Source organism: Periplaneta americana, chromosome 7, assembly GCF_040183065.1.
Source record: "Periplaneta americana isolate PAMFEO1 chromosome 7, P.americana_PAMFEO1_priV1, whole genome shotgun sequence".
Classification (NCBI taxonomy): domain Eukaryota; kingdom Metazoa; phylum Arthropoda; class Insecta; order Blattodea; family Blattidae; genus Periplaneta; species Periplaneta americana.
Window position 1 is genome coordinate 5,374,061 of NC_091123.1, and position 25,481 is coordinate 5,399,541.

The following is a 25,481-nucleotide window of genomic DNA, read 5'->3' on the forward strand; positions in this document are numbered from 1 at the left end:
GCCATCATGACTTTAGTCTTAATATAATTTAGTCTCATCCCTCTTCCCTTCAATGTTTCTATAACAGCTTGTTGAAGTTTGTGTTCAGTATCGGCTATTAATAGAAAAAAGACCTATTTAATGATTTATATTTATGAATTAAGAGCTAATTTAATTATTAAACTTATTATTTTGTTATTTTATTTCAATTTTCAGCCATTAATGTCAAAATTGTGCTGAATTCTCTTTTAAAATAATTATAATGTAATATCTGCTTTGCAAGCCCAAGAAAGATATGCACTTGCAGACCACTATGAATGCCTGCTTTAGTGTGTCGTTAAAAAAAAAATTGATTAATATTAAGCAACAATGTGTTTCTGAAGTAGTCTAAATGTTATCACCTGTTTAGAAAACATGTACATTTTTTAGTTTAAAATTCAGAATTTCGAAAATCTCTAACTTTTTTCTTCAGGAACATCATCCTTAACACCAATAAAATTTTCGACATCTATACGTTTACACCCTGTACATAAAACAAATATATAGTTATCTAAAATTTTCATAAAACGGTTTTTCATTACGTCAACAGAAAATATAAAAAAAGTATATATGCAGATTGAAGTTGTAGTATCAAGTATCGAAACTAAAAATTTGGTATCTTTTTTTATTGGGTTATTTTACGACGCTGTATCAACATCTAGGTTATTTAGCATCTGAATGAGATGAAGGTGATAATGCCGGTGAAATCAGTCCGGGGTCCAGCACCGAAAGTTACCCAGCATTATTTTGGTATCAGTGTGAAGGATCAAAAACTGTAACATCAATGCATTTTAAGAAAATGAATCCAAACACAAGACTGCCTAGCCCACTACCCATTGATGGTACTCAACATATGCAGACACTTTAACACTTTTATACAGAGTGTCCAGAGGAAAGGCATCCAAAAAAAAAAAACATAACTTCATACAGTCCTCAGTCCGTAATTCCAGAACAGGATGCTTTTCTGTGTTAGTGGTTATCGTCCAAATTGATCTGTACAGTCATTAACAGACCTGTAACTTGGCTAGCCACAACCTTGTCCAGCAGTGTAGAAACTGTTTCCTGAGCTTAACTAAAGTCACCAGCTGATGCATGTGCTTGAAAGATGAGATTCTCTTTGTGATGGCGCAAACCAAAAGTGTGCACAAAAAATACTGAGATACGTATATTCTTAAATTTTGGATACCTTCCATCTGGACACACAGGATCTTCAAATCTCTTTATAATATAGTTACATACTCTGAGAAGGGTAATTCAATGGTGATATCCTCTTCCTGACCAAAAAGGAACACCAGGTAGTGATACCTGGTCTGACCCTGCTTAATGGGAGGGTCCAAACTCACCTGAAAACACAATTACTTTGATTATTAACTCTACATTATTTATTTCACAAGTAGGACATCTAGCCAACATCCACAGCTGGCCACTAGGATCCAGAATACAAAACAAAAGTCATTTGTGAAGAAACATGAGACAAAAGTACAATGAAAAGTAACTGAAAGAAATTAATATTATATTATAGTGTTATATAAGTGATTATGTATAATACAATACACAACAAATCTCTTGGTACGAAATATTTTACTGTTACACGAGACAAATATGATTCAAAATAAGCAGAGATCCGAGAAATTCCCGAGATGCGGTAATATGAATTACCGTTCTAAATTTTTTGCACCATTTCTTTACATTTCTCCCCATAACCCCCAAAATAAAGAAATTTTAAATTGCGAAATATCGCGAATTGTATAACAATGCAAAAAACATTATTCAGGTTTTTAAACTAATTCCAGCAATTTGAATAATGTGTTTTAAAGTAATATTTTCATCACTTCCACCATTTTATGACACATTTCGTTCCGCCATTTTGTCAACAAATGAATGAAAATCAGTAGACTAGCTACAATCCAAATCTTATGTCAATTAGTGCAACAAATCTATATACGTAATTTGTAAAAACTGAAACTGATGTCGAAAATGCTGCATATGCCACTCTTATTTTGTTTAATACCTTAAGCCAGGATTATAAAACTTGAGTAATATACTTTTAAAATAACATGGCCAAATTGGCAATAACATCGAAATCTTGAAATTTTAAAACGAATTTTTCTTAAAAATAAAAACACTTTTGCACGACTTTACTAATAACACAAACATTTCAAAAATCATTTTTTGTGTGGAGGAAGGTTAAAACACGTCTTTATGATATGTTTTTTACTCACAACAAAGAACATCTGTCTGCTGTCCTTGTGTGGAAGAATGAACAATCGAAGTACAGTCGACATTGGAATCTTGTAGTCGAAAGTTTTACCATGGAGCTGGAAGAATGACTGGTAGATCTTGATGTCATAGCGACCACTGAAAGGGGACAAGAAACACAGTTAATTATGACTACTAAGCTTTGTATTTTGCAGGTAAGATTCTAACAGGTTAACATCAGAACACAGCACTCAGTATACTCTCCTTCAACATGATGAACAAGGTAATATGCTTATTATTGTGATACAGGCATGAAACACGAACTTTGATCGTACTGATTTCCACTTATATAGGTAATATTTCTCTCATGGTACAGTGAAAGCCTGATAAAGCACACATCAATATACTGCAGATTCAGATACAGCACTGTGGAAACTATGTTCTCCAAAAAAAATTAATGTAAGTGAATATCTATTCAGTGATATCATTTAACTTTCACAGTGAGAATTTCTATTTCTTTCGACTGTTGCAAACACATGGTGTATATGATATATTTCTTCACAGCACTTCTTTACATGCAATGGTGTATCTCATATTTCTGTATCTGGTGCCACCATTAACATATTATTACAATAACACATTATTTGCAGTACACGTCTACACAAATACTCCCAATTACACTATGTACGTTTTTTGTTACTTGGTCAATCTCCCCTTCAGTATTTCTCCTACATTTCATTTGCTATTCTCTATTTGTTCATTAATCCTAATATATCTAATATTCTATACTCCTTTCACACCCCCTTTATCCTCTAACTACTATTCACTAAAATCTCAATTTCAATTTATCTCTATAAATTATCATATTGAATTATTTGTCCTATTTGTTCTTTGACCTTTTCTTCTATCTTTCTCTTATATTCATTTACTGTTGCAACGTTCAAATGTTAGTACTAATTTTATGCTGTCACTTGTTCACTTCTCTTAACCCTTTCTCACTATTTTCACTCATTCCTATTTGCGCTAGCTTTCACTTTCTCACTATTCTGCTTACACCTAATCCTTTGCCATTATTCTCACTTCCTATAAATACTTATATTTTATTCTACACATCTGCTTATACACTTTCTCTCTCCCCTATACTTCTCGATCTTTTCCAGTTTCACTTTACTGGCACTTTTTGATCACATCCACATTTTTTTAAACATATCAAATATATCTACTATATCCTCAACTGTCGCAGGTTCTGACCTTTCTTTACTGTTCGTCTCTGCCTTTTTTGTCTTTGTCTTTCTTTCTATTTATTTCTTCTCCTATTCCTCTTTTATTCCCCCCCCCCCACGCTTTCACTTTCACATACTAGATTTCCACTTACACTTGCACCCTTATTCTTTACACTACCAAACACATGGTGTATACAATGTTAATCCATTTGAAATTCTTAATTTTAAACATGCATTAAATTATTTGTTACTTTGTGTAAATGTTTAGCACATAGTTTATCTTATATTGTATTTCATACGAATAAAGACTTATTTTACAACTGATAAAGTTCGTTTCTTTCATCTGTGTGCTTGGCAACAAAATTACGTATAGCAGTGCATTACGTTCCTGCCACTCGCACCTGCACCCCATGCAGGACACGGCCTTATTTTCCTCATCTTCCCATCCCATTTTTTGTCATTCTATACATTACCTTCTAGTATTCCAGAAACTGTCTACCTTCTCTCTACTTATTGCATTTCCCTCTTCTCCCCACTTATCCTCATAATATTTTCAGAGCTGAGATACTTACAGATACCCATTGCAAAAAAAAAAAACATGTAACATCAGATACAGAAAAGTGAGAACTTATAGTATTGTATGCAACAGAGGTCTGCATCGGACGTTTTCGCTCGAGCGCCAAATAGTTCATAGCATAATCCGATAGGTAGCGCACATGCATGATGGGTAAAATTGTCACGAGTGATAAATCCTCGAACGGTATAAGCCGAGCATTAGACATTCCTTCTTGTTACAGTGATGAACTGTGTAGTAACATCATAGATGTTTATCATTTCAAAACTTTGCAGTGTTTAACTAACCTCTCCATAGTACAACTACAAAACTTGCTTTAAAATGTAATATAAATGTTGTAGGTAAATGTTTTTTTTTTTTTTTTTTTTTCCACACAGGAGTGATTTTGTTTTTGCCACATCTGATAGATGTTATTGGATATAAATGTAATTATTATAAACGGAGAACACAATCACGATAATGCAAGAACTGTATCAAGTTTTCTAGTAAAAATAATAAACTCTAATAATTAGTGTATCAATCTTTGCGTCTGTAACAGTTGTGCCGCATGATTATTCGTTTTATTATATTTTCTGTGACGTTATCTCTGTACTAATATTGTTATTAATCTACTGCTATATCAATAATATTTTTTGAAACGTTTCTACATTGTCGCAGTGTATAGGCGGAACACTATGTATGGACCTATCATATTATATATGTGGTAAATCAAATATTGAATAATTATTAATTAACAATATTAACTGTATATTGAAGTTTTTCATACTATTTTATTTATAACTCCATGTTACCGTTTTGGTATGTTCCATTAGACATTTGTCATAAACGCAGAAAATAAAGCCTTATTTTTACGGTGTGACCAAAACATGTGTATCTTATCTGTCGCCTTCCATACAAGATAAGACATGTCAGTGAGATGACCTTGTACTGTGCTTCTATTTATTACGAGCGTATCACGACCGATCTTATCTCACTCGAGGGTGCGACACTCGACAGAGTTCAAGCGAGCGATTTAACTCCAATGCAGCACTCTGGCACGCAATATATTTTCAGTGTATGTTCCTTGCAGGATTTAAATGCCACAATATAGTGGTGTACATACCGAGGTGTAAGACACTGAATTTCCTTGAATATGGTGATGGCGTCTCCAGACAAGCTGATAACACTGGCTTGCTTCATTACCTGGTAACAAAATACAATTGTGTCATTAATGTAGTAGCTACTGGCTAACGTGATGAATAGTATATTCTGGTCGAAATAGTAAGGATACATTTTAGATAATGATTCTTTACATAAAAATTTGAGTATGAACTTCATACAAAAGATAAAGTTCCACTATTACAATGCCTCTGCGATAGGATAAGAGGTTTCTCACTTATGTTGTACAGTATGTTGTGTTGGCTGTAAGCATTCATGACGTGAATTTACTTTACTTTGTAATTTGTTGCCATTTAGGTCAAAACAGCTGTGTGAGTGAAGGTAAACTTGCAGTCAATTGGGACAAATCTGAAATTTGGCCGATATAAATGCAGGGTAAAATATGCATGTTGAATACAGAAAACTAGAGAAACCGAAAAGGGGGAGGAAGTATAAACTGCAGAAATGTAAATTCAGCGTTCAAATATACCACATTTTCATTAGCATGATTAACAAATTATGATTGTGATTAAAAATAGTATTAACAATACAGCTGTTTACCTGTTGGTGGAAGGCTTCTACAGGATCGACGTCACCTGCCAGTTCACTTGAAGGTATGTGGAATCTCATCTCCATTAAACTTACAGGTGCATCGTCATTCTGTAATTTGATTCAAACAAATGTAACAATGTAAAATTTCTTTGCACAACGAAAAGCTACATTTATTGAGGCAAAATTTCTGCACATTTAAGGAACAGAACTAAAATTATTTCAATCGTTTATTATCATAATACAATGCTCTCTTAAACTGACTAAGCATATTGGGAATTAAATCAATGGCTTTCCTAGAACATATTATGAAATGTTTAATATAAAACAATCTTTATCTCGAAAAAGGAAGTAAAAACGAGCAAAATTTTATTAAACTCTTTTGTTTGAAATATCACAAAAGAATAACCACCTGAAATTAATTATATATATATATATATATATATATATATATATATATATATATATATATATATTTGAGTTGATATACAATTAAACGTACCTGATGAAATTCCAATGTGACTTCATTTTTGCCAGTTGTACACTGTGATACGTGGTTCAGAGGGACCTCAAAGGCTGTGTTGCTGCCGATTTCAAAACTCAGAACTGCGCCATTGAACTTTGCAGTGCCCCAGTTCCAGCCCTTCAGACTCAATTCCTTCTCCAACATTTCCTTCTTGTAATTTGAAGTGAAGAACTTCGCTATTTTCTCTTGCTCCTAAATTAACAGGTTAAGAAAAAGAAAATGTTTCATCAGTCAAATTACACGAAATGTTACATGTAAGTACGGTATTTCGTTAAAAAATGTTTGGCCTCTTTGGTAGTGATTATTGGCAAATATGTAATTTAGCTTATTGTAAAAATGTCACTACTTATTCATATAGCTTATAATGTTAATTGATGTTCATAAATTGTAACAGATATTTTATAACAGCTATTTAAAATCTTTAATGTTCCAAACTAAAAAGCTAAATTACAGCATTTTATAATGGTTAATATTAGCAGTAACTTAACTTTTCCCTAATAAAAGCTACTAAAAGAAGTTCGACAGTGTTACTGATCAAACATAAATACATGCGCAATAAAATCATAAATTAAAGAAGAAAAAAATGAATAGTAAGAGCCAAAATAGTAGTGAATAATCTTTTAATAGAACAGGCAACTGATTTTAACTATTTAGGGGTCTTCCTAGGAAATGATAGGACAAAGAACATTAACAGAAAATTAAATCTGTTCCAACATATTTGTGGTACAATTAAGAGAACACTAGGAAGGAAAACCAGAAGAGAAACTCTACTCAAGTTCTATAACGTTTTAGCTTTGCCTGTATTGATGTATGGCTCGGAATGCTGGACCCTTAATAAAAGCATGATAAGAAGAGTGGAAGCAGCAGAAATGAGATTTCTTCGATATGTAGCAGGATATACTCTTTTAGACAAGAAAAGGAATGAAGATATTCGCAAAGAACTACAAATAGTCAGCATAGTAACAAAAATAGAAGAATATAGAAATAAATGGTTTGAACACGTCAGCAGAATGAATGAAGAAAGGCTGCCCCGTATGTTCCTAAATTATAAGCCTCAAGGTCTCAGAAGTCGAGGACGATCAACCAAAAGATGGAGTGATCAACTATACTTTGGAGCCAGAACAGATCAGTAATGATCTAATCCATGAAGGAGATGATGATGATGATGATGAAAATGAATATCACTAAGATGATAATAGCTCATAGATTTTACACGTCTCATAACAATTCTGTTCTTTGACAAAACAAGAGACAAGAGAAGCTAATCCTGAAATAGTGAGACTTTTTCACTAGGCTACAAAGATAATGAAATGACTGTGGATTACCATGGGGCCAGAAATTAGAACCCAAAAATAAAAATAACTCTGCACATAATAACAAATAACAATACTTTTTACATAATATCTCATATTTTTCTTATTTATATATAAGTAATCAGAAATCAAGTCTTTTCAGACGTTATTTCAGATATGTACAGTGTTTTATTGGGTAGGGGACAACTGGCCACAGAGGCAACTCGCCACATAGGCTAATTGAAATTCGTATCAAAGACAATTAGCCACACATTAAAATTCAAGGCAATACTCAAATTCGCAACAATTTATAATAGATTTCTATGATAACACAAGACAAATCCAAAAGCTGTAAACTAATTAGTAACTATGGCGGAAGAAATTCGCTTCACAAAATCAGAAAGAGGCTCTGACAAATTAATGTATCTTGGCTACATGTACACGAGACTTAGAGAAAATGAGAATGGAGTTGTTTGGCACCGTGACATGCGTGGCGGGTGTAATGCAACAGTCACGTTAGCAGAAGATGGAAGCAGTGTCGTCAAAGAACCGTCTGAACACAAGAATCATTCTGCAGACTGGGGAAGGATTAAGGCAAAGGAATGTGTAGAGAACATGAAGGCAAGGGCGGGGACTTCCCGAGAACCAAAGTCTATCATTATTCAAAATGAGTTACAGCGTATTGCAAGCGAAGCCAATGTGAATCTACCGAAGAAACCATCTATTAAAAAAACTGTGCGCCGTGCCAGGAAGCTGCGCCTATCACCTGAACCAAAGAATATTGACGAACTGAACGCTATAGCCGACAGATACACTAAGACCGTACAAGGAGAAAGTTGGTTGTTGTATTTTGAACCGGAGGACAACGTGAAAGTTATCATATTTGCCACTAATTCACATTTAAATAAACTGTTATGGTCCCATTTTTGGATAATGGACGGTGTGGTAAATAGTCTGTTTGTGGCAAATTGTCTATCTGTGGCGAATTGTCCCTATTACCAATTTTCTGTGGCCAATTGTCCCAGTTACCAATTTTCTGTGGCCAATTGTCCGGAACCGTGTTTTTTTTTTTATTTAATATACCAGTACAATTTCATATATAAAGCAAACTTACAATGGTACATTAAATTTGAGTAATCAGACCTTATGTTCATAACATACTTACACCTTCTTTGAAGCCTCCAAATCTGTGAAGTGTTCCATTCTTTAAGAAGATGCGTATGCCCCAAGTTCCAACCAACTTCTGCCAGTTCACAATGTCCATATCAGAGGCTGTGATCTGCTCAACCTTCCCTGTCTTGCTGTTCTTGAAGATGATGTGCTGATCTGTCAACTTCAGCCGTCCGGGGCACTAATCAAACACAAATACACACGTAGCGCTCCTTACATTGTTCCACATTAAAACAACACTTCATAGATTAGAACTGCAGGAACAGGGAGGTTTGGGGTGAAAATGAGGACGAGATAGACGTGAGTAAGAGGATGAAGACAAAATAACGAGTGAAGGAGGTAAGGTAATGGGAGAGAAGATAAGATAAGAGAAGAGTGAGGGAAAATATGTGGAAAATGAGAACAAAAACACGAAAATAATTGGAGAGTGAAGGGAAACAAGAGTGAGAAAACGAAGAGAATGAGAAGAAAAGAAGGGTAAGAATAAAGTGATAAGTGCAGAGAAAGTGAGAAATGATAGTAAATGAAAAAGAAAACAACAAAGATAAAAACAGAGATCCCCAAAATACTACAAATACTACTAGGGAATCTTGTAGGACTATTTTCAAAAAACTACAAATAATGCCCATGGCTTGTCAGTATATCTTTTCATTAATAATCTTCCTCGTATGTAATCGTGAAAACTTTGTAACTAATTCAACAGTTCATAGCATAAATACACGTCAAAGAAATGACTTTCATACTCCATCGGCAAGTCTATCGTGCTATCAAAAAGGAGTGCGTTATATGGCAGTAAAAATTTTTAACAGCCTTCTTATCGATATATTTTATTTATTTCTTTTTAATTTTATTGGGTTATTTTACGACACTGTATCAACATCTAGGTTATTTAGCGTCTGAATGAAATTAAGGTGATAATGCCGGTGAAATGAGTCCGGGGTCCAGCACCGAAAGTTACCCAGCATTTGCTCGCATTGGGTTGGGGAAAAACCCCGGAAAAAAACCTCAACCGGGTAACTTGCCCCGACTGGGATTCGAACCCAGGCCACCTGGTTTCGCGGCCAGACGCACTGACCGTTACTCCACAGGTGTGGACCCCTATCGATATAAAAAATGAAACTCAAAACATAAGATTATTTAGAGCCAAATTGAAGAAGTACCTAATTTCTCACGCCTTCTATTCTGTAGGTGAATTCATGACATTCAATAACACTTCATGAAATTGATGCTAAAACTTTGTGTTGTACTAGTAGACTATATTGTAAATCTCGTCTGTATATATTTCATCTAGACTGTGACTATGAATTAAGATTTTTATAATAGGTAGTATTAAGTTTTTTGACTTGTTCCATATTCTAGCTGTAAGCAATGTATGAATACCATGGAATGTTAATAAATACAATACAATACGGTACATGAGTCGTTGCTGTAGATCCCTAAAAGCCAAAAACATATAATTACAATCAACTCCGGTTATAGTGAACCTCTGTTGACCAGCATATTTTGTTCACTATATCCGAGGTTCACCAAAACCGAAGTGTTACGTTTTTATACTACTGACGTTGCTATACATACAATATTAATGTCCACTTGGGACAGACCACGTTCAGTAGCAGTAATAATGTTCGCTTTATCTTCCAACTTAAAAACACTTTACGCTTCGACATCCTGATGTTCACAGTTCAAAACTTGAATCTAATCTGGCCATGTAGGTAGTAGGCACTGACTGATTTCGCACCTCTTCCCACTAGAGGTATGCTACTGTGTACTCGGCCTTGGAATTTCCCCGGGTTCACTTTTAGAAAAATGTGGAAGGAAGGGTTGAGGACCATTATACTGTAATCCTTCTTGTATTTACCCTTTGGTCATAGCCTGTTGTGGGCTATCTTCTGAAGACAGATAGCCTACAACGGCCTGAAACTAGTCAACAAGGTACCGTACCTAGTATTTAACACGTGAAATGGTGAAACTAGCGGTGAGGTAATTCCGGTGATTTCGGAAGTGAAAATTGTTGAATTTATATGGGATTTTTTGTTGTATAGAAGCAATTGATCGTATATGCAAGATAGATATAATTAAAGCCAACAAACCAAACCTAACTTGCCACAGATTCGTATTACTGAATACGGTATGTAAGGTGTATAAGAGGTGTATGAAGGGAACTACCTGAACGCTAGTTTATACTTAAACGGCTGCATCACTGGATATTGCGCAACATATATAATTTTTGGTTTTCTCACACAAACCAGTTACTTATTATGGCTGATACAAAATTGACGTAATTATCTATCATATTCTAACAAAACGTTATCGTCTAATTTCCATTACATTCCTAAGTGTACATTATTTCTCCATTTCTTTTCACTGTTAAATTACATTTCTAATGTTGGTTGTAGGATAATATTAATTGCGAACATAATTTCATTAGCGTACAATACATTTATAAGAATCGCCTCAACAGATTTCGCAGCAGCCATAAGAAGCAATCGGTGTAAGATTAAAATTATTTTAATTTTTTCTCATGTCTACTTTGTCCCCCAAAAAATAGACACAAAATAATATTATATTATTTATTAGCCTCGTCCTTTGTATACTTAACCTCAAAGCAATACTTTTCAAATCTAATTATAATTTAGGTTAGTAAATGAATTTCACTTACCATAGCTCCCTTTACCTCGGCCGATACATCGGAATATTCCAAGAAATCCATTTTATAGAATACTAATTTCACTTTATATTACTATTACTTCAATATTTGCACCATTCCCAACACAAAACCCTCCTAACCCGGGAAAATGGCGACACCTCTGTTAACGATGTCTATACAGGCTCAGCAACATTGTATAATGGAATTTCTCAATTGCTCTTCGGAATGGTTTTAAATTAATTCATATTTTGCGCATTTATTGTGTCGTTATAAATTTTTCTTTAATACTAATCCCGTATTGCTCAAACTAATGTGAGTTACCATAAAATTACATGTAATTACCAAAGACGTTTTATAGTTTAATTGCATAAAGAAATTTTTCTGGTAAATATTGTAACGTTGTAACTCCAGACTCCAATAGATGGCTCTGACAATGACCTTCAAATTTTGTTGGTTGGCGGGGGGGAGGAGAGGATTTGAAGACAAACTCGAAGATTGCCTAAATTATTCTTAACATATTTTATAATAACAGTGTCGTGTTGTAAAGGTGAGATTATTGGTAAATATATATAAACATAGAATATCTCTGAAGGAAACTTGACACATGTGACTTGTTATTCGGATCTTTTGGAGAACTGTATTCTGGTCGTTATTCGATTTATCCTGTATGTAAATCAGTGTCATTAATATTCACGTGAAGCGAAAATAAATTATTAATACTAATAAATAACATCTCATAGTCAAATGACTATGATTCATAAATACGCAATTAATGCCTGATTGCAAAATGTTCTTTTAATTAGTGCTATTCGTCATTCGTCTCAATTTCTTCCTTTCTTTCAATGCATGATATCACCGCTAAAATAATACTCCCGATGTGTGTGTGTGTGTGATACAAAAGTGTATGTACAGTACTACAGTGTGCAGTTGTCTGCTGAGTGCTGACTGGAGCTTTTTGGGCTGAAAGGTAAACTGTAAAGGCTGTGCTGTAAAGGTAAACGGTATTATTTTTCGTTTTTAAAAGAAACATTAGGTTTTGTTAAATGTTCAGTAAAATCCACACATAAAATTCAAGAATGAATCTCTTTCTGTTATTTTATTTTGGAACAGATGTATTATAGCACCCATTCTAAATATAAAAATATGCATTGTCGCAAAAAAAAAAAAAAAAAACGGAAACGGAAGTACCCTTTCAATCAATTATCGATATAGTTTTTATTATGTTGCCATTGCCAACCAATCAATATTGTTGTAAAATTAGTTTGATCCACTGCCTGCCAACGAGTTGCTGCCTGCTCCTAAGATCATTTTAACAATGCTTTCACTAAAACAGAGTATTTTCAAATTCCAACGGTAGGTGCAGCACCAACCAGCTTTTATCTAAGCTGCATCTACACGGTTCAATTTTCCATGTGCATAGGCATGCAATCTGGAAAGAACATTGAAAGAATAAAGCTTAAAAACGCGCGTTCAGTTAAGATGCATGAAGATTTTGTGTCTACATGGTGCGCCGTTTTGGACGTCATTTTCATTACGTATATATATTAATTAATATTAAATATCAATTTGCATGCATGAATTTGAAAAAAAAAAAATTTGAACCGTGTAGATACATCTGAGTTCCTCGGTAATAATTGAATATAGAATTGAGACAGGATGCAACCATCGCCTACCTTGTTGCATAATTCAGTAACTGCTTTGCTTCCAATAAATTCAAGTTAACAGTTTTTTCTTATTCCTCAGTGATAAACTAGCTGTAATAATAATTTTATTGTTATGATATTATAAAGTAATACAATACATTATAAAATTATGTATGAAATTCGTTTAATATTTTATAAGGCGTATGGTTTTACTTCTTGAGTTTTGTTTTTCCATTTTCAATGGTATCAAATCATTACATATTTTAATTATTGATGGGATCAACGTCTCAACTCTCATTATAAAGGAACTCTAGTTACAGATAATGACGGATTTATTATTTCATCTGTCCAATTTATATTAGAGTAGATAATGTACCGAGATGTATTCATGTATTCCTATAGTGATTCATGTTACACGTTTGATCATTGAATGTGCAAGCAGGCGGTGGTTTGATCATAATCATGGCGGCAATTTCGAATGCTATAGTTAAATATAACGAAGTGAATTAAATTCTTCCTGTTAGTTTAAAATGTAACCCTAGAGATGGAATTATCCATGAATGTTGTGTGGTTTTTTTATGTGATTGTGGAGTGAAATGTTTTGCGAAACATGTAATTCTGGGATGAGTTTAAAGAGATGTAAATATAAACGAGATGGACTCATGTGGACATGTCATTGAAAAATACAAGGTAAACAGTGTGGGAAAACGAAATCGTTAAGATTTGGATCATGGTTCACACAGAGCAAATTAACAATGCAAGAAATAATGTTGTTAACTTATGATATTGTAAATGGTTGTACGAATGTACAAATTGAAAAGGAATAATTCTTTGGAGATCACACTATTACAGACTGGAGGCAATTTATTGATGAGGTTGTAGTTGAATATATTGAAGTAGGCTACACAACAAAAAAGTTGAAGATGTAAGATAGTTGAAATAGGCGAAAGCAAATTTGATCGTAGGAAACATAACAGGTCATTTCGTGAAAGAGCAATGGGTTTTTGGAGGAGTGGAAAGAGAGAGGGAGAGATGCTTTTCAGTAGCAGTATATAACAGAGGGAGAAATTGTTGGAGAAATTGATTGAAATAGAACAATGTATTTTTAATGCCAGTGTTTGTTTGTTTTTTTTTTTTAATTTAATATCATAGTGGCGGGAAAATGGAATCAAGCACTACGTAATATTATTCTCAGTGTCGGATTTTTTAATTGTTTTTAATGTTGATAAGCTACCATATAAAAGTTATCTAATTTGTAATTAATGTTGCTATTGTTTTGCTTTTAGTTCAGTGTTCCTGTTTTTAGTGCCAAAATTTATCTTGACATATTCAAATAGAAAAGAAGGTACACAGATTTTAGATCTCTGAGCATGTAAATTATTAACAGTAATGTTAAGTGTTATTTCTTTTGTAGTTCTCACCAACGTGACGAGAAATGGCGTTCTACATCCAGTCCGTACACAGTGGGTTGTATTTGACTGCTGAAAATGACGGTACGAAGGTCATCATTCAGGAATTTCATGGAAGGAAGATCCAGCAGTGGAAGTACAATAAAAGCATGATCATCAGCAAGTTCAATGAGTACGAATTCTTGAAACTGTATGAAATAATATATTTATAAGTTTGAATGTTAAACGATTTGCAACTTTAACCTTTTGCATTGTTCTTATTCTTCTTTACCTTATTCGCGGCTTTACCCTTTTTTTTTTTTTTTTTTTTTCTTTATAAGGCAATAAAAATAGTCTTAGCACGATGGTTGTGTTTTATGATTAGGGATCAGATTTTCGTTTCACTCTTTCTTACACGGAATCATTTAAATGTAAGTCACAGTGCAGAATGCTGAAACAGATATACGCGTTCATATACAGAGTGTTTAAAGTGTATAAGATTTGCTGATGATGTGGTGTTAGCAGAAGAGGAGAAGAAGAGGTATGTGAGGATAACCATATGCTAAGAACTCAATACTGGTATTACCGAGTTTTTTCTACTTCCAGTTTAACCGGAAGTAACTCCAACTCTCTTATTTTAAATGGAACACCCAATATATTTTTTTTATTTTTGAATAGTGCTCATTAAGAGCTTTTCAAAAAGTACCCACACTTGATACTTCTGTACAAATTCAGTGTTGCTAAATAAAAATGGAAGTGGTGCAAGATATTCCTAAATCCTGGTTAAATCATTCCTTGAATGGTTTCTATGATCGAGTGACACATTGTAAAGCAGCAGAGGGCTACCAATTTGAACACATAATTTAGAAGGTGAGCTAGCTTTGTTTTGTTTTTGTTAAGGAAGGAGTGTTTTATTATTTTAATATTCGATACACTTTTCTGTTTTCTTGACGTAGCAACACTGAATTTGTACAGAAGTATCGAGTGTGGGTACTTTTTGAAAAGCTCTTAATGAGCACTATTCAAAAATAAAAAAATATATTGGGTGTTCCATTTAAAATAAGAGAGTTGGAGTTAGAAAAAACTTGGTAATACCATTATTGAGTTCTTAGTATATGGTTATCACCACACACCAAGTTTCATGTCACTGAACCGTATGCTTCAAAAGTTATTTAGGTGGTGCGGGACTTTTAACTAGCCCTGTATATTTTCAATACCAAGGCCCTTGTATATAAAAACCCTATTCCCAACCATGGAGGCCCACAGGTAGTGGAAGATTGAGGTTGCCATCTTTACAGTCGGCATGAGTAGTAGTAGGGATGCAGTTCTATGTGTTTGCTGCGTATCCCTGGTACTCATACATGTTAGAGGTAGAGTTACCCATAGGGCTGTAGTGTGCCTGACAGAATTTGATCAATTTCTGCATGATGCATTTGAAGATTGGTTGGTTTCCAATGCTCACATCTGAACGCCTATTCCATTGTTTGTCTTGGTTCTTGCTAAAACTAGAATCCCCAATTAAAGTGACATCTGTTTTTTTGCAGTCACGTCCTTGAAGTTGGCAACTCTGAAGAGAAAGCAAGACTGAGCGAGCCAAACGAGTCAGCACAACAGAAATGGCAGTTTGACGACGACTTCTCGATCAGGAATGAAGCCGGCATGGTACTCGATGTCGCAGGCGGATCCAAAGAGGCCGGAGCGAGCATCATCGCTTTCAAGAAGCACGGAGGAACAAACCAGAAGTTCAGGATCGTACCCATTAACAAAAATAAGTGATGTGTTGTAGAAATGGCATTCAGCTTGCAAAGATTGACACCTTGCTACTAGCACGCTTGATGGGTGACGCTTAAAACTCAGAAATGATCGGGGTTAGAGTGGTCATGTTTTTTAGTCATATTTATAGTGAGAAAATTGTATTCTCAGTAAATGCAAGGGCGAGGAAGTGCACTTAACATTTGCAGGTGTTGTAATGTGGCATTTATTTTTCAAACTAACATGAACTGATGTTAACACTGAATAATTTCAAGGAAAAATTGTTCCGGGGCCGGATATCAATCCCGGGACCCATCGCTTAGAGCACGAATGCTCTCCCGACTGAGCTACCCCAGGAACTATACACGACACCGTCACAATTTTTCCTTTATATCCACACAACTCAAATTGGCTGACAAGACGCTAGAATGCAACTTTGAGTGCACACAAATACTGTGTGACTTAAATTGTGGCTTTCTGTTAACGTACCTCCAGTAACGAATGTATTACACAAATCTGGCTTTCAGGTAGTAGCTCCCTGTAAAGCAGGTTTGAATAATTTCAAGGAAAAGGGTCCCGGGATCGATACCCGGCCGCGGAACAATTTTTCCTTGAAATTATTCAAACCCGCTTTACAGGGAGCTACTACCTGAAAGCAACATTTGCATGATGTTAACACTGTTACTAACATTATATTGTCTTTATTCTATTTATATATTTATAGTAAATCATTATATAAGGAGATTTGTTATTCATATGACTATGAGGACCAGTTAAAATGAGAGAGAACAAAGTATTTTGTAAAAATGTGCAGCATAAATTAGTAAAGGCTATGGATCGGTAAAAATAACGAAAAAAAAAAAACATGGAAATTTTGTTTTTATCTCAAAAAAATAAAATGTTTCAGTTTTCTAAATCTGTGCTTATTTTGGCCGTATGACAATTGAAAGTCACTCAGGACGAATTGAAAGGGACCAGAACGTGCGTGGAGCTGCAGCCCTTTAAACTGTCACTCAGCTGTCATTCTGACAGACTTTGTTCTTCATTCTAACTAATTTTAATTTTCATTCAGTTCATATTTCGAGCTGTTATGCAGGAGAAAAATGTGTGTGGTAGACCTGTATAGTAAGGAAGGATATCGATAGTATACAGGGTGTTTAAAAAAAGTATCACGAGTAGCATTGGTCGAAACTAGAAAAAAAGTTCCGATAAACATGTGTCTGGAAACAAATATCTGTTGAGATATGGGCAATGCTGTATTGTAGCCTACGATACCCACCTGTCTGTTATGTAGACCCATTGTTACACATGCTTCAGTCCTTCGCAGTGAGTCACGAACTCTTGTGACCTTCTATTTTACAATTTTTAACATTTTCTAACTTTCAAAATGCTCTAATGAATGCATTTTTCTCCAATCTCAGTGAAATTTTGCACAGAAGTCCAAAAAAAAAAGACATGTGAAGTAAACTGACACACGTGTTGTTTCTTCTATTGAAAGTATTGAAATCACCAGGTGTTGAGGATGTGATAAGTTAAAAAAAAAAATTAACAACTGAAAGGGAAAATATATATTTTTTCTTTAAAAGTAATTCGAAAAATATGAAAAGCATGTGTCATATTTTACATATATCTATTAGGAATAAATTAAATATAAATTTAAAGAAATATTATGTAAACTTTGAAAATTTGGACAATTATAATTGAAATCAAACTTTCAGGTATAACTCCCTGTAAAGTTGATTTGAATAATTTCGAGGGAAAAGTTGTTCCGGGGCCGGGCATCGAACCCGGGACCTTACTGGTAGAGTTCCCTGATAGCTCAGTTGGTAGAGCGTTGGTACGTTTAACCAAAGGTCCCGGGTTCGATTCCCGGCCCCAGAACAACTTTTCCCTCGAAATTATTCAATTATAATTCAGTATTAAAAAACAACAAAAATTAATTGTAAGTAAACTAATTGGAATATCAAAGTGAAAATTTATGTATTGCATGTCCATATTGTAAGAAATATGTGGTAAAAGTATCAGATTAATTGGTGTAAAAGTGTAGACATTAGAAATTTCACAGTTCCGTAACCTTAATTTGAAGATCTCCCTGGAAAAAGAATGTAACATCAAACTAATGAAATATGTGACTTCATTGGAAAAAGTAATTTTGAGGCATTCATTTATAAAAATAAATTATTGCACCCAATAGCTGAATAAACTTGTATCCTTGATTAATCAAATGGTTCTGTTAGTAAATATAAATTTATTTATTTATTTTATTGCTAGTAAGTTCGAAATGAATACAAGTTAATAAACACAATGAAAGATAAACTAGCCCACTCCTGAATGAGTAAGACTCGAGCTCAGGAGGGGATTCCGATACAGACAAAATAAAATTAAAATTGAGAGTGAATACAGATTAAAAAGTTTAATATGTTTAAACCCAAACTATAAATTCAATACAATTTTTTATATTTTTGTATTAATTTGGAGAGGATTCGTGGTTGAAATAATATTAGAATAAAATTTGTTTAATAATCTGGGGCCTTGACTCATGCTATGATAAAAAACTACATTGGTTTTACATTTTGGTTCAGACAAACGCAGAGAATTCATATTTTTAGTTCTATATTTATGTATATACCTTTCAAAGTTATTAAAACTTCTATGAAAATATTTTAATAAAATAAAATAATACATTTGTTTAATGTTGAAAACTCTGAGATGTTTAAACAACAATTCAGTTGGGTAATCTTTCTGCTTTTTTAAACAAATTTTTAATACTTTTTTCTGTAGTAAAATTAAAATATGTTCCTTTCTCCTGAAACATGTATTATAGATTCGTTGGTTACACCCTTATTTCTGGGAGGTCTTCAATTATGACGCACTTAATAAATTCCTGAATTGTTATTTTCGTACGTGTATCATCTTAGAGAAAAAAATGACCGACTGCCATAGTCTAAGACTTTGGTTGACTCCATGAGAGCTTAGGTTTACACACGAACGAATTTCTTATGCAAGACTCCACTCTGTTTTTCTTTAGTTTTGTTTGTTGCTCTTTCTGTCTGTTTATAGATAAAGTTTTATAACTAATCTTTAACAAATGTTTAGGTGCACAATAAATTTCCTTTTCCTAGTTGTGTAAACCAGGTGCTGCCCAAAATGGACTTACACAAATTCACATTACAGCAGATCTGTCATTTTTTGTGTCTAAGACTGCACATCTTCATTCCATGATAAAACTATCAATTTAATTGTTATCTGTTTTTAGATATTTATGTGGATGAAGAATCATTAACAATTTGACTGTGAAATAGTAATATACGTTACAAGAGCGGTATGTCGACGTTTTCATGGTCGAGGAAAAGATTGAAAAAGCGAAACATAGTTGAGCTTTTTTAATTTCCGAGAACATGAAAACAAACATACCGCTCGTGTATCGTACATTATTTTGTGCGAAGATCGTTTATTACATACCTGAAAGACGAATTTCTAATTAGTTGCAATGAAATCTCCATGTTGGTTTCTGTTCAATGACGGCAACTTCGGAAAATCAAAATATCTTTCTTCAACATTGTTGCTGTAAAATGTTGTCTGTGTTTACTATACTCCAGCAGGCCATGATATACGTCTGTCTTTTTTTCCCCCAGTCTATAAATGCGAACTTAAAACAAACGGTAAGGTTATGTAATGATTTATTTTTTATTTTAATATTTTAACAATATTATTTATATAACATATTGCAGTAATAACATCGGCATCTGGAATCTTGTTGATTTTTTCACGGCTTCCTTAATGTTACTTGTATCAGGAATGCAATAAGTTTCGTGGAGTAGTAGACTTTACTTAATTTTTGCAATTTAGGTGAAATTGCAGTGGTAAGTTTCCAATTTATAATTATTACCATGTTAAACGTCTCTAAAAATAATATGTTAAAAGCCTAAAGCAGTAAAATTAATGTCGCGCTTAAGCGGTAAGAAGAGGGAAATTATGTGTGTTATGTTGGGAATACTGAATGTGGTATTTCACACTTACCGCGTATTGGTTCTGTGCGGAAAACAAGCAAATACGCACGATCTCGCACAAAATATATTTTTGTGTGATATGAAAGAGTTAAAAATAAATTGAATATCATTGTTTCAGTTAATAGTATTATAAAAGTTCTTAATAATCTTGAAATTAATTTACTGACATGTTTAAATTCTTAGTCAAAGTATAACATTTATAAAAAAATCACTATAAATAATACATATAAATGATAATTGTAACGTATTTTTGGGAAAAATTCAGTATACGGATACCTCATTGATAACAATTATCTTAAAATACTAAAGAAAAAGCAGATTTGTCTCTGCGTTTGTCGAATGCGCATCACGCTTACGAAAAGGCACTTTTCAGTGCCAATAATTTATTTTGTGCGCACAAGGTTGGAATTTTGGAGTAAGAGGGAAAGGAAGGTATGCGTGTTCTGAAATAGATCCATTATTGGTTAAGAAACATGTAATTGTCTTCCGTATTGTTGCAAACAAGCTGAACCTACTTCTATGTTCTTCCACAGAAAAGTTTGTCGTGTGGCATGTATGTAATGTTTGCAAGATTATTTCTGAGTTTTTCTTTAAATCGTCAGTTAATAGAATTGTGCAATGTTTCTGTGATAAGAAGTACTTTAATTAAGTCTAAAAGTGATTCATATAGAGAAACCAAAATTCAGGTTCAACTATTATGTGTGACATTTTTTCTTTGTTTTAGAACTTTCCGTATGATTCTTCTTTGTTTTTTTTTTTTTTTTTCCTGAAAATTCTGCTGTTATTGCCATGATAAAAATTGAAGGGGTGAGAATAATATACTCCTAAGCCGAAAAAAAGACAAAATTTCATAGGGGAGTGTATTAAAAGTTTTGAGTCCAGTGCTGTTCGGTGCGGGCGGTATCATAAATTCTTCAGTGTATACATCTGTTATTTGTTGAGAACATTTTAGCTCTAATATTTTACTAGTAGCTTCATCATACGTGTAAGAAAAGAACTCTCACAAAAACTATTTTTGTTAAAATTGTGGCTTTGGACTATCATTCTCACCCCTTCAGTTCCAAAATTTTTAGTTGAATGTTTGAAGACTTTTGGAATTCCTGTAAAAACTTTTAAACTTCTAGCTGTAGTCATAATGAAAATATCGACGGTGTTAATCTAAAAGGTCGTATCCATCAAAAACTGAAAAATTGAGATTTCCACACCATACTATTTATGTCCAGTATACATTATGTAAAAGGATTTAGCACTCCTGCAATTATTTTTGATGTAATTAGCAATAATTGTTAGAATTTGTGACCCTCACTCATTTAATATGTAGCTTGATAAAACACTGTATTCATCTCGATTTTGGGAGAGCATTTTGCCGAATCTTGATTTTTTATTAACAGCGACTATGAGGATACTCTGTTAAGGGGTTAGGTACAGCTTACAGCTGTAAAATTTTTGGAAATATTCAACATTTTTTCCCTCCATTACTCTATCTTGTACAATAATGAAAATTGGTATGTGTAAAAACACTGTCCTTCTGCTATATGAAAAAAAATATTTTTACGATTTAAAAAAAATTATACCAGGAAAAATGGAGCCCTAATATTCTGTCAGACTACTGCTGGACACTCAAAAGTGATATTTCTCAAGCGAAGTATAGCCTAAAATCTATTTCACGCACATTTTAAGTAAATATGATTTCAGGTAAAATGTTACATGGTATAAATACTAGAAAAATTTTGAAAACAGATCTGAAATCAGCACGAAAAATACTGTAAGAATCACCCATTCTTTATCTTTTAACAAAAAATATGTTCAATTTTGTTAACCATACTTATTCAATAAACTTACCTCCACACAGATAGCTTCCTTTAAAAATCAATAATAATAATGGTAATACAATTTTTAGCTATTTAATATGTTATCTTTTGCCAACCCTTACTGAAGGGTAACTACCCTTGAGAGATTTATACAGGGTGAGTATTTATGTACTATAAAGTGTTGCAGAATATTCTATACACCAAAACAAACATATTTTGTCATATAAACATATAGACGATACTGCATTGTTATGAAGATGTGGCAACATTGCTTTATTTCAAAGCTAATCTACCAATTACCCGTGGCTAGAATCGGAACTAACAATTGATGTTGTTTTCCGTGCGGGTTTTTTTTTTTTTTTTTTTTTTTTTTTTTTTTTTTTTTTTTTTTTTGCATGACTTTGCTGAAGCAAAAAGAGGGTCGAAAAAAAACAATTCGACCAGCTGACTGCAAAATGGTGGACAATTAATATTGGCTTCTATTACTGCAGTAATAAATTTAACCTTAAAACAAACAAACGTGTTAAATAGTTTAGACTTCCATGATAATGACATGATTTTAACAATAATGAACGTTGCAAGAGACCAAAACACGCATTCCGCCATGATGGATCGTGCAGCAAACTCTAGATCATATATTATGTAACAGATAACTCATCGCTATGTTAAAATCGGCAGCACTTTGAAGAGAACAACCGCCAGGATCGCCACCCGTCCGCTGTAAACGAACACGAGATGGCAGTACAGTCGCTAATGCAATTCAAATGGGAGTTATGACGTGACTCCATATGTAACAACTAGATGGCAGCGTAGTAAACCTGACAAAAGTTGTCAACATCAGAGCCTATAAGGCCAACCTATCTGTTACATATATGATCTAGGAGCAAACTCATAAAATGGTGTTTAGATTTGCTGCAACGAAGGTACAGCTGGCGCCAGCATTTTTGGCGTGTGTGCTAGATATATAGTGCCCAGTTTTTGAGTACGTTGCTAGTGCAGCTGAGAATGGTACCACTTCCTATACACGTCACATCAGCCATTTGCCAAACACAGTTGTCAGACTGACTGTGGCAAATGTAAAACACTCGCACTTAACGTTCCCATTACTTATTTCACACGCCAAAAACGGTGACGCGAACTTTAAAGCAAATGTAATGTCAATAAATATCCCTCAAAGAAAGTTGCTGTTGTTTGTATTTCTAAACTGTTCCCACAACGAAGCTGTCATGAACAAAAATGTATATGTTTGTTTTGGTGTATTGAATACCCTACAATACTTTACAGTACCTACATAATTATGACTCACCCTGTATATATAATTTTATTAGGCGTTATTGATCTATATTTGAATCTTACTGACAATTTTTGGGAAGGAAAATGTTGATATTGAGGTACTTCCTATCAGGACAGCACTGTGAATGTAATACAATATATTTCTGTTATAAATGCTTTCCCACGCATATCAAGATCATTTTATGTATTCAGCTCAAGGTTTGCATTTCATTTACTGGTTATTCTGTGATACCCTACCAAGCATAATGTGATAGAATGCTACATTCCTTTCTCTTATTCTTTGTGGTCACGATCTTCTGTAGAAATAATCAGTGGCTTCAACCCTGTCTAATGGGACAGACTGGTTTCCTCTCTTAAGAGTCTAGTGATTGTATTGTTCAGTATACAGAAGCTTGTGATCATTATTGATGATATTGTCTTCAATTTATAAAACTTGAATCTCATGTTTTCTGTTACAGCTGCGATTTTTAGTGCCTTAAACTGCACTGTATTTTAGTAAAGCTTTGTCCTGTTATATGAATCTTTGCTTAAAAATTACTTGGGTTAGCAATAATACTATTCTATTGACATGATGTTTTCCAAAGTCTTTGTTAATCTCTTTGTTTTCTTTATGTTATTCGTTGATGTATTTTTGACGAAATAAATGCTTTTTTGGTTTTACACAATTTTTTTTCCTTTTATAGGCCTACAACATGCAGTTGCATCCACCTTGTTAATTCCTTATAGACACGTTCTTCCAAATAGTGCACTGCTTTGGAAGAGTGAAACTAGTGAGTCTGGGATCAAATCCTGGTTGGGGAAAGTTGTCTCTGGAGGTTTTCCTTCAACCAATCAAGAGCAAATGCTGGATAACTTTCGGTGTCAGACCCTGGACTCATTTTGCCATTTTTTCCTTTAGTTGGTTTCTTTTATGATGTTTTAAATGGTGATAATCCCAGCAAAATGAGTCCAGGGTCCAGCGCCGAAAGTTACCCAGCATTTGCTCTTGATGGGTTGAGGAAGAACCTCGGAAAAACGTAACTTCTCCTTACTATGATTTGAACCTAGGTCCACTCGTTTCAAGGTTAAACATGCTGACATTCATAATCATATTATTATTTCAGGTTATCAGTACCAATACTTTATACGTCAAACACACTGGGGAAAAATACTGGAAGATTATAGCAGACTGTTATTCAGTGTAGTCTTGGAGGTTCATTCAGGAGTTAGGGCCTACTATCATACGTTTAAATTCTGGTTCTAGTACCTGTATCTTATACCTTCATCTTACTGGGAAAATACTGGAAGATTATAGCAGACTGTTATTTAGTGTAGTCTTGGAGGTTCATTCAGGAGTTGGGGGGCAACTATCACACGCTTATTTTTGGTTATCAGTAAGCCTACCAGTATTTTATATGTTCAATACGATGTGAAAAATAGTTCTTTTCTCATTCATAATCCCGTTTCTGTACGTTTCTCTTAATTTGGCCTGTCACATATTAAGCTTTTTATTTATTTATAATTCCAATCCTGGTAATGAGATTTATTTATCATGATTGGATGTATTTTCGAGTTGCATGTAGATGCCTTCATTTATGATGAGCATAATTTTGTTCAAAGAAATATACATTCCTTTTGGAAGCGATGATTCTCATGAATACCAGTACATTGTGCATCTGCTTGGTAAACGAAAGTGGCACCAGATGGCATCACGATCGTCAAGACAAGGAGCAACGGACTGAAAATTAAGAGTTCGAGGAGGTATTCAAGTATCAGGGTAATGATAGCTTACACGATAGCAGAACATGATACAGCGTGCATATGCTGCCATCTGTCATTCTGTAATCTACTTGAAAGTGAATAACGACAGTCTTTTATTTACGAAAAAATTGAGTATGGTGAACATCATATATTATGAATGGGAATAATTACATTCAAATACACGTTTCTTTTGCGTCCTGGAACTATGCCATACGCCCAAACATTTGTTTCAACTTCAAGAGACTGAGTCTTTCCATCTAAGCATTTCCTGATCAAAAATACAATAGAAATTCAGCAAAAATTAGTATTTTATTGTATATAAAATTTGTGCTAAAACGGTCTAAGTATTCATTACAGTGGCTCACTGAATTAGCCTCAGTACATACGTCTTTCAACTTCTATTTTCAGGCCGTTGCTCCTAGTTGTGTTGGAGCCTACTATAATACGCTTATTTCTGGTTACCGATATCAGTATTTTATAAATTGACACTGATTAAAATACTGAAAAAT

The 25,481-nt window shown here is 33.8% G+C and overlaps 2 protein-coding genes across 4 annotated transcripts in view; one reads left to right on the forward strand and one right to left on the reverse strand.

Moving 5' to 3' along the window:
• The window catches only part of Ssrp (structure specific recognition protein), a 32,878-nt gene extending 21,367 nt beyond the window's left edge, over positions 1-11,511 (reverse strand). The window contains exons 1-7 of the mRNA XM_069830153.1: positions 11,348-11,511; positions 8,684-8,869; positions 6,203-6,418; positions 5,713-5,811; positions 5,117-5,196; positions 2,241-2,376; positions 1,258-1,361 (exon numbers count right to left, since the gene is read on the reverse strand). Coding sequence (XP_069686254.1) covers positions 1,258-1,361; positions 2,241-2,376; positions 5,117-5,196; positions 5,713-5,811; positions 6,203-6,418; positions 8,684-8,869; positions 11,348-11,398 — 872 coding nt within the window. The 5' untranslated portion in view covers positions 11,399-11,511. The remainder of the gene's footprint in view (positions 1-1,257; positions 1,362-2,240; positions 2,377-5,116; positions 5,197-5,712; positions 5,812-6,202; positions 6,419-8,683; positions 8,870-11,347) is intronic.
• A 257-nt stretch (positions 11,512-11,768) lies between these two features.
• On the forward strand, positions 11,769-23,770 carry LOC138702837 (uncharacterized). 3 transcript variants are annotated; one of them, XM_069830161.1, is made up of 3 exons: positions 11,769-11,882; positions 14,393-14,559; positions 15,911-23,770. In XM_069830161.1, exons 2-3 carry the CDS (start codon positions 14,414-14,416, stop codon positions 16,140-16,142), a joined length of 378 nt encoding a protein of 125 aa, XP_069686262.1. In that variant the 5' UTR covers positions 11,769-11,882; positions 14,393-14,413; the 3' UTR covers positions 16,143-23,770. The 3 variants fall into 3 exon arrangements, with proteins under 3 accessions (XP_069686262.1, XP_069686264.1, XP_069686263.1); XM_069830163.1 differs by lacking the exon at positions 11,769-11,882 and adding an exon at positions 12,178-12,302; XM_069830162.1 differs by lacking the exon at positions 11,769-11,882 and adding an exon at positions 12,232-12,329.
• The last annotated feature ends 1,711 nt before the right edge of the window (positions 23,771-25,481 follow it).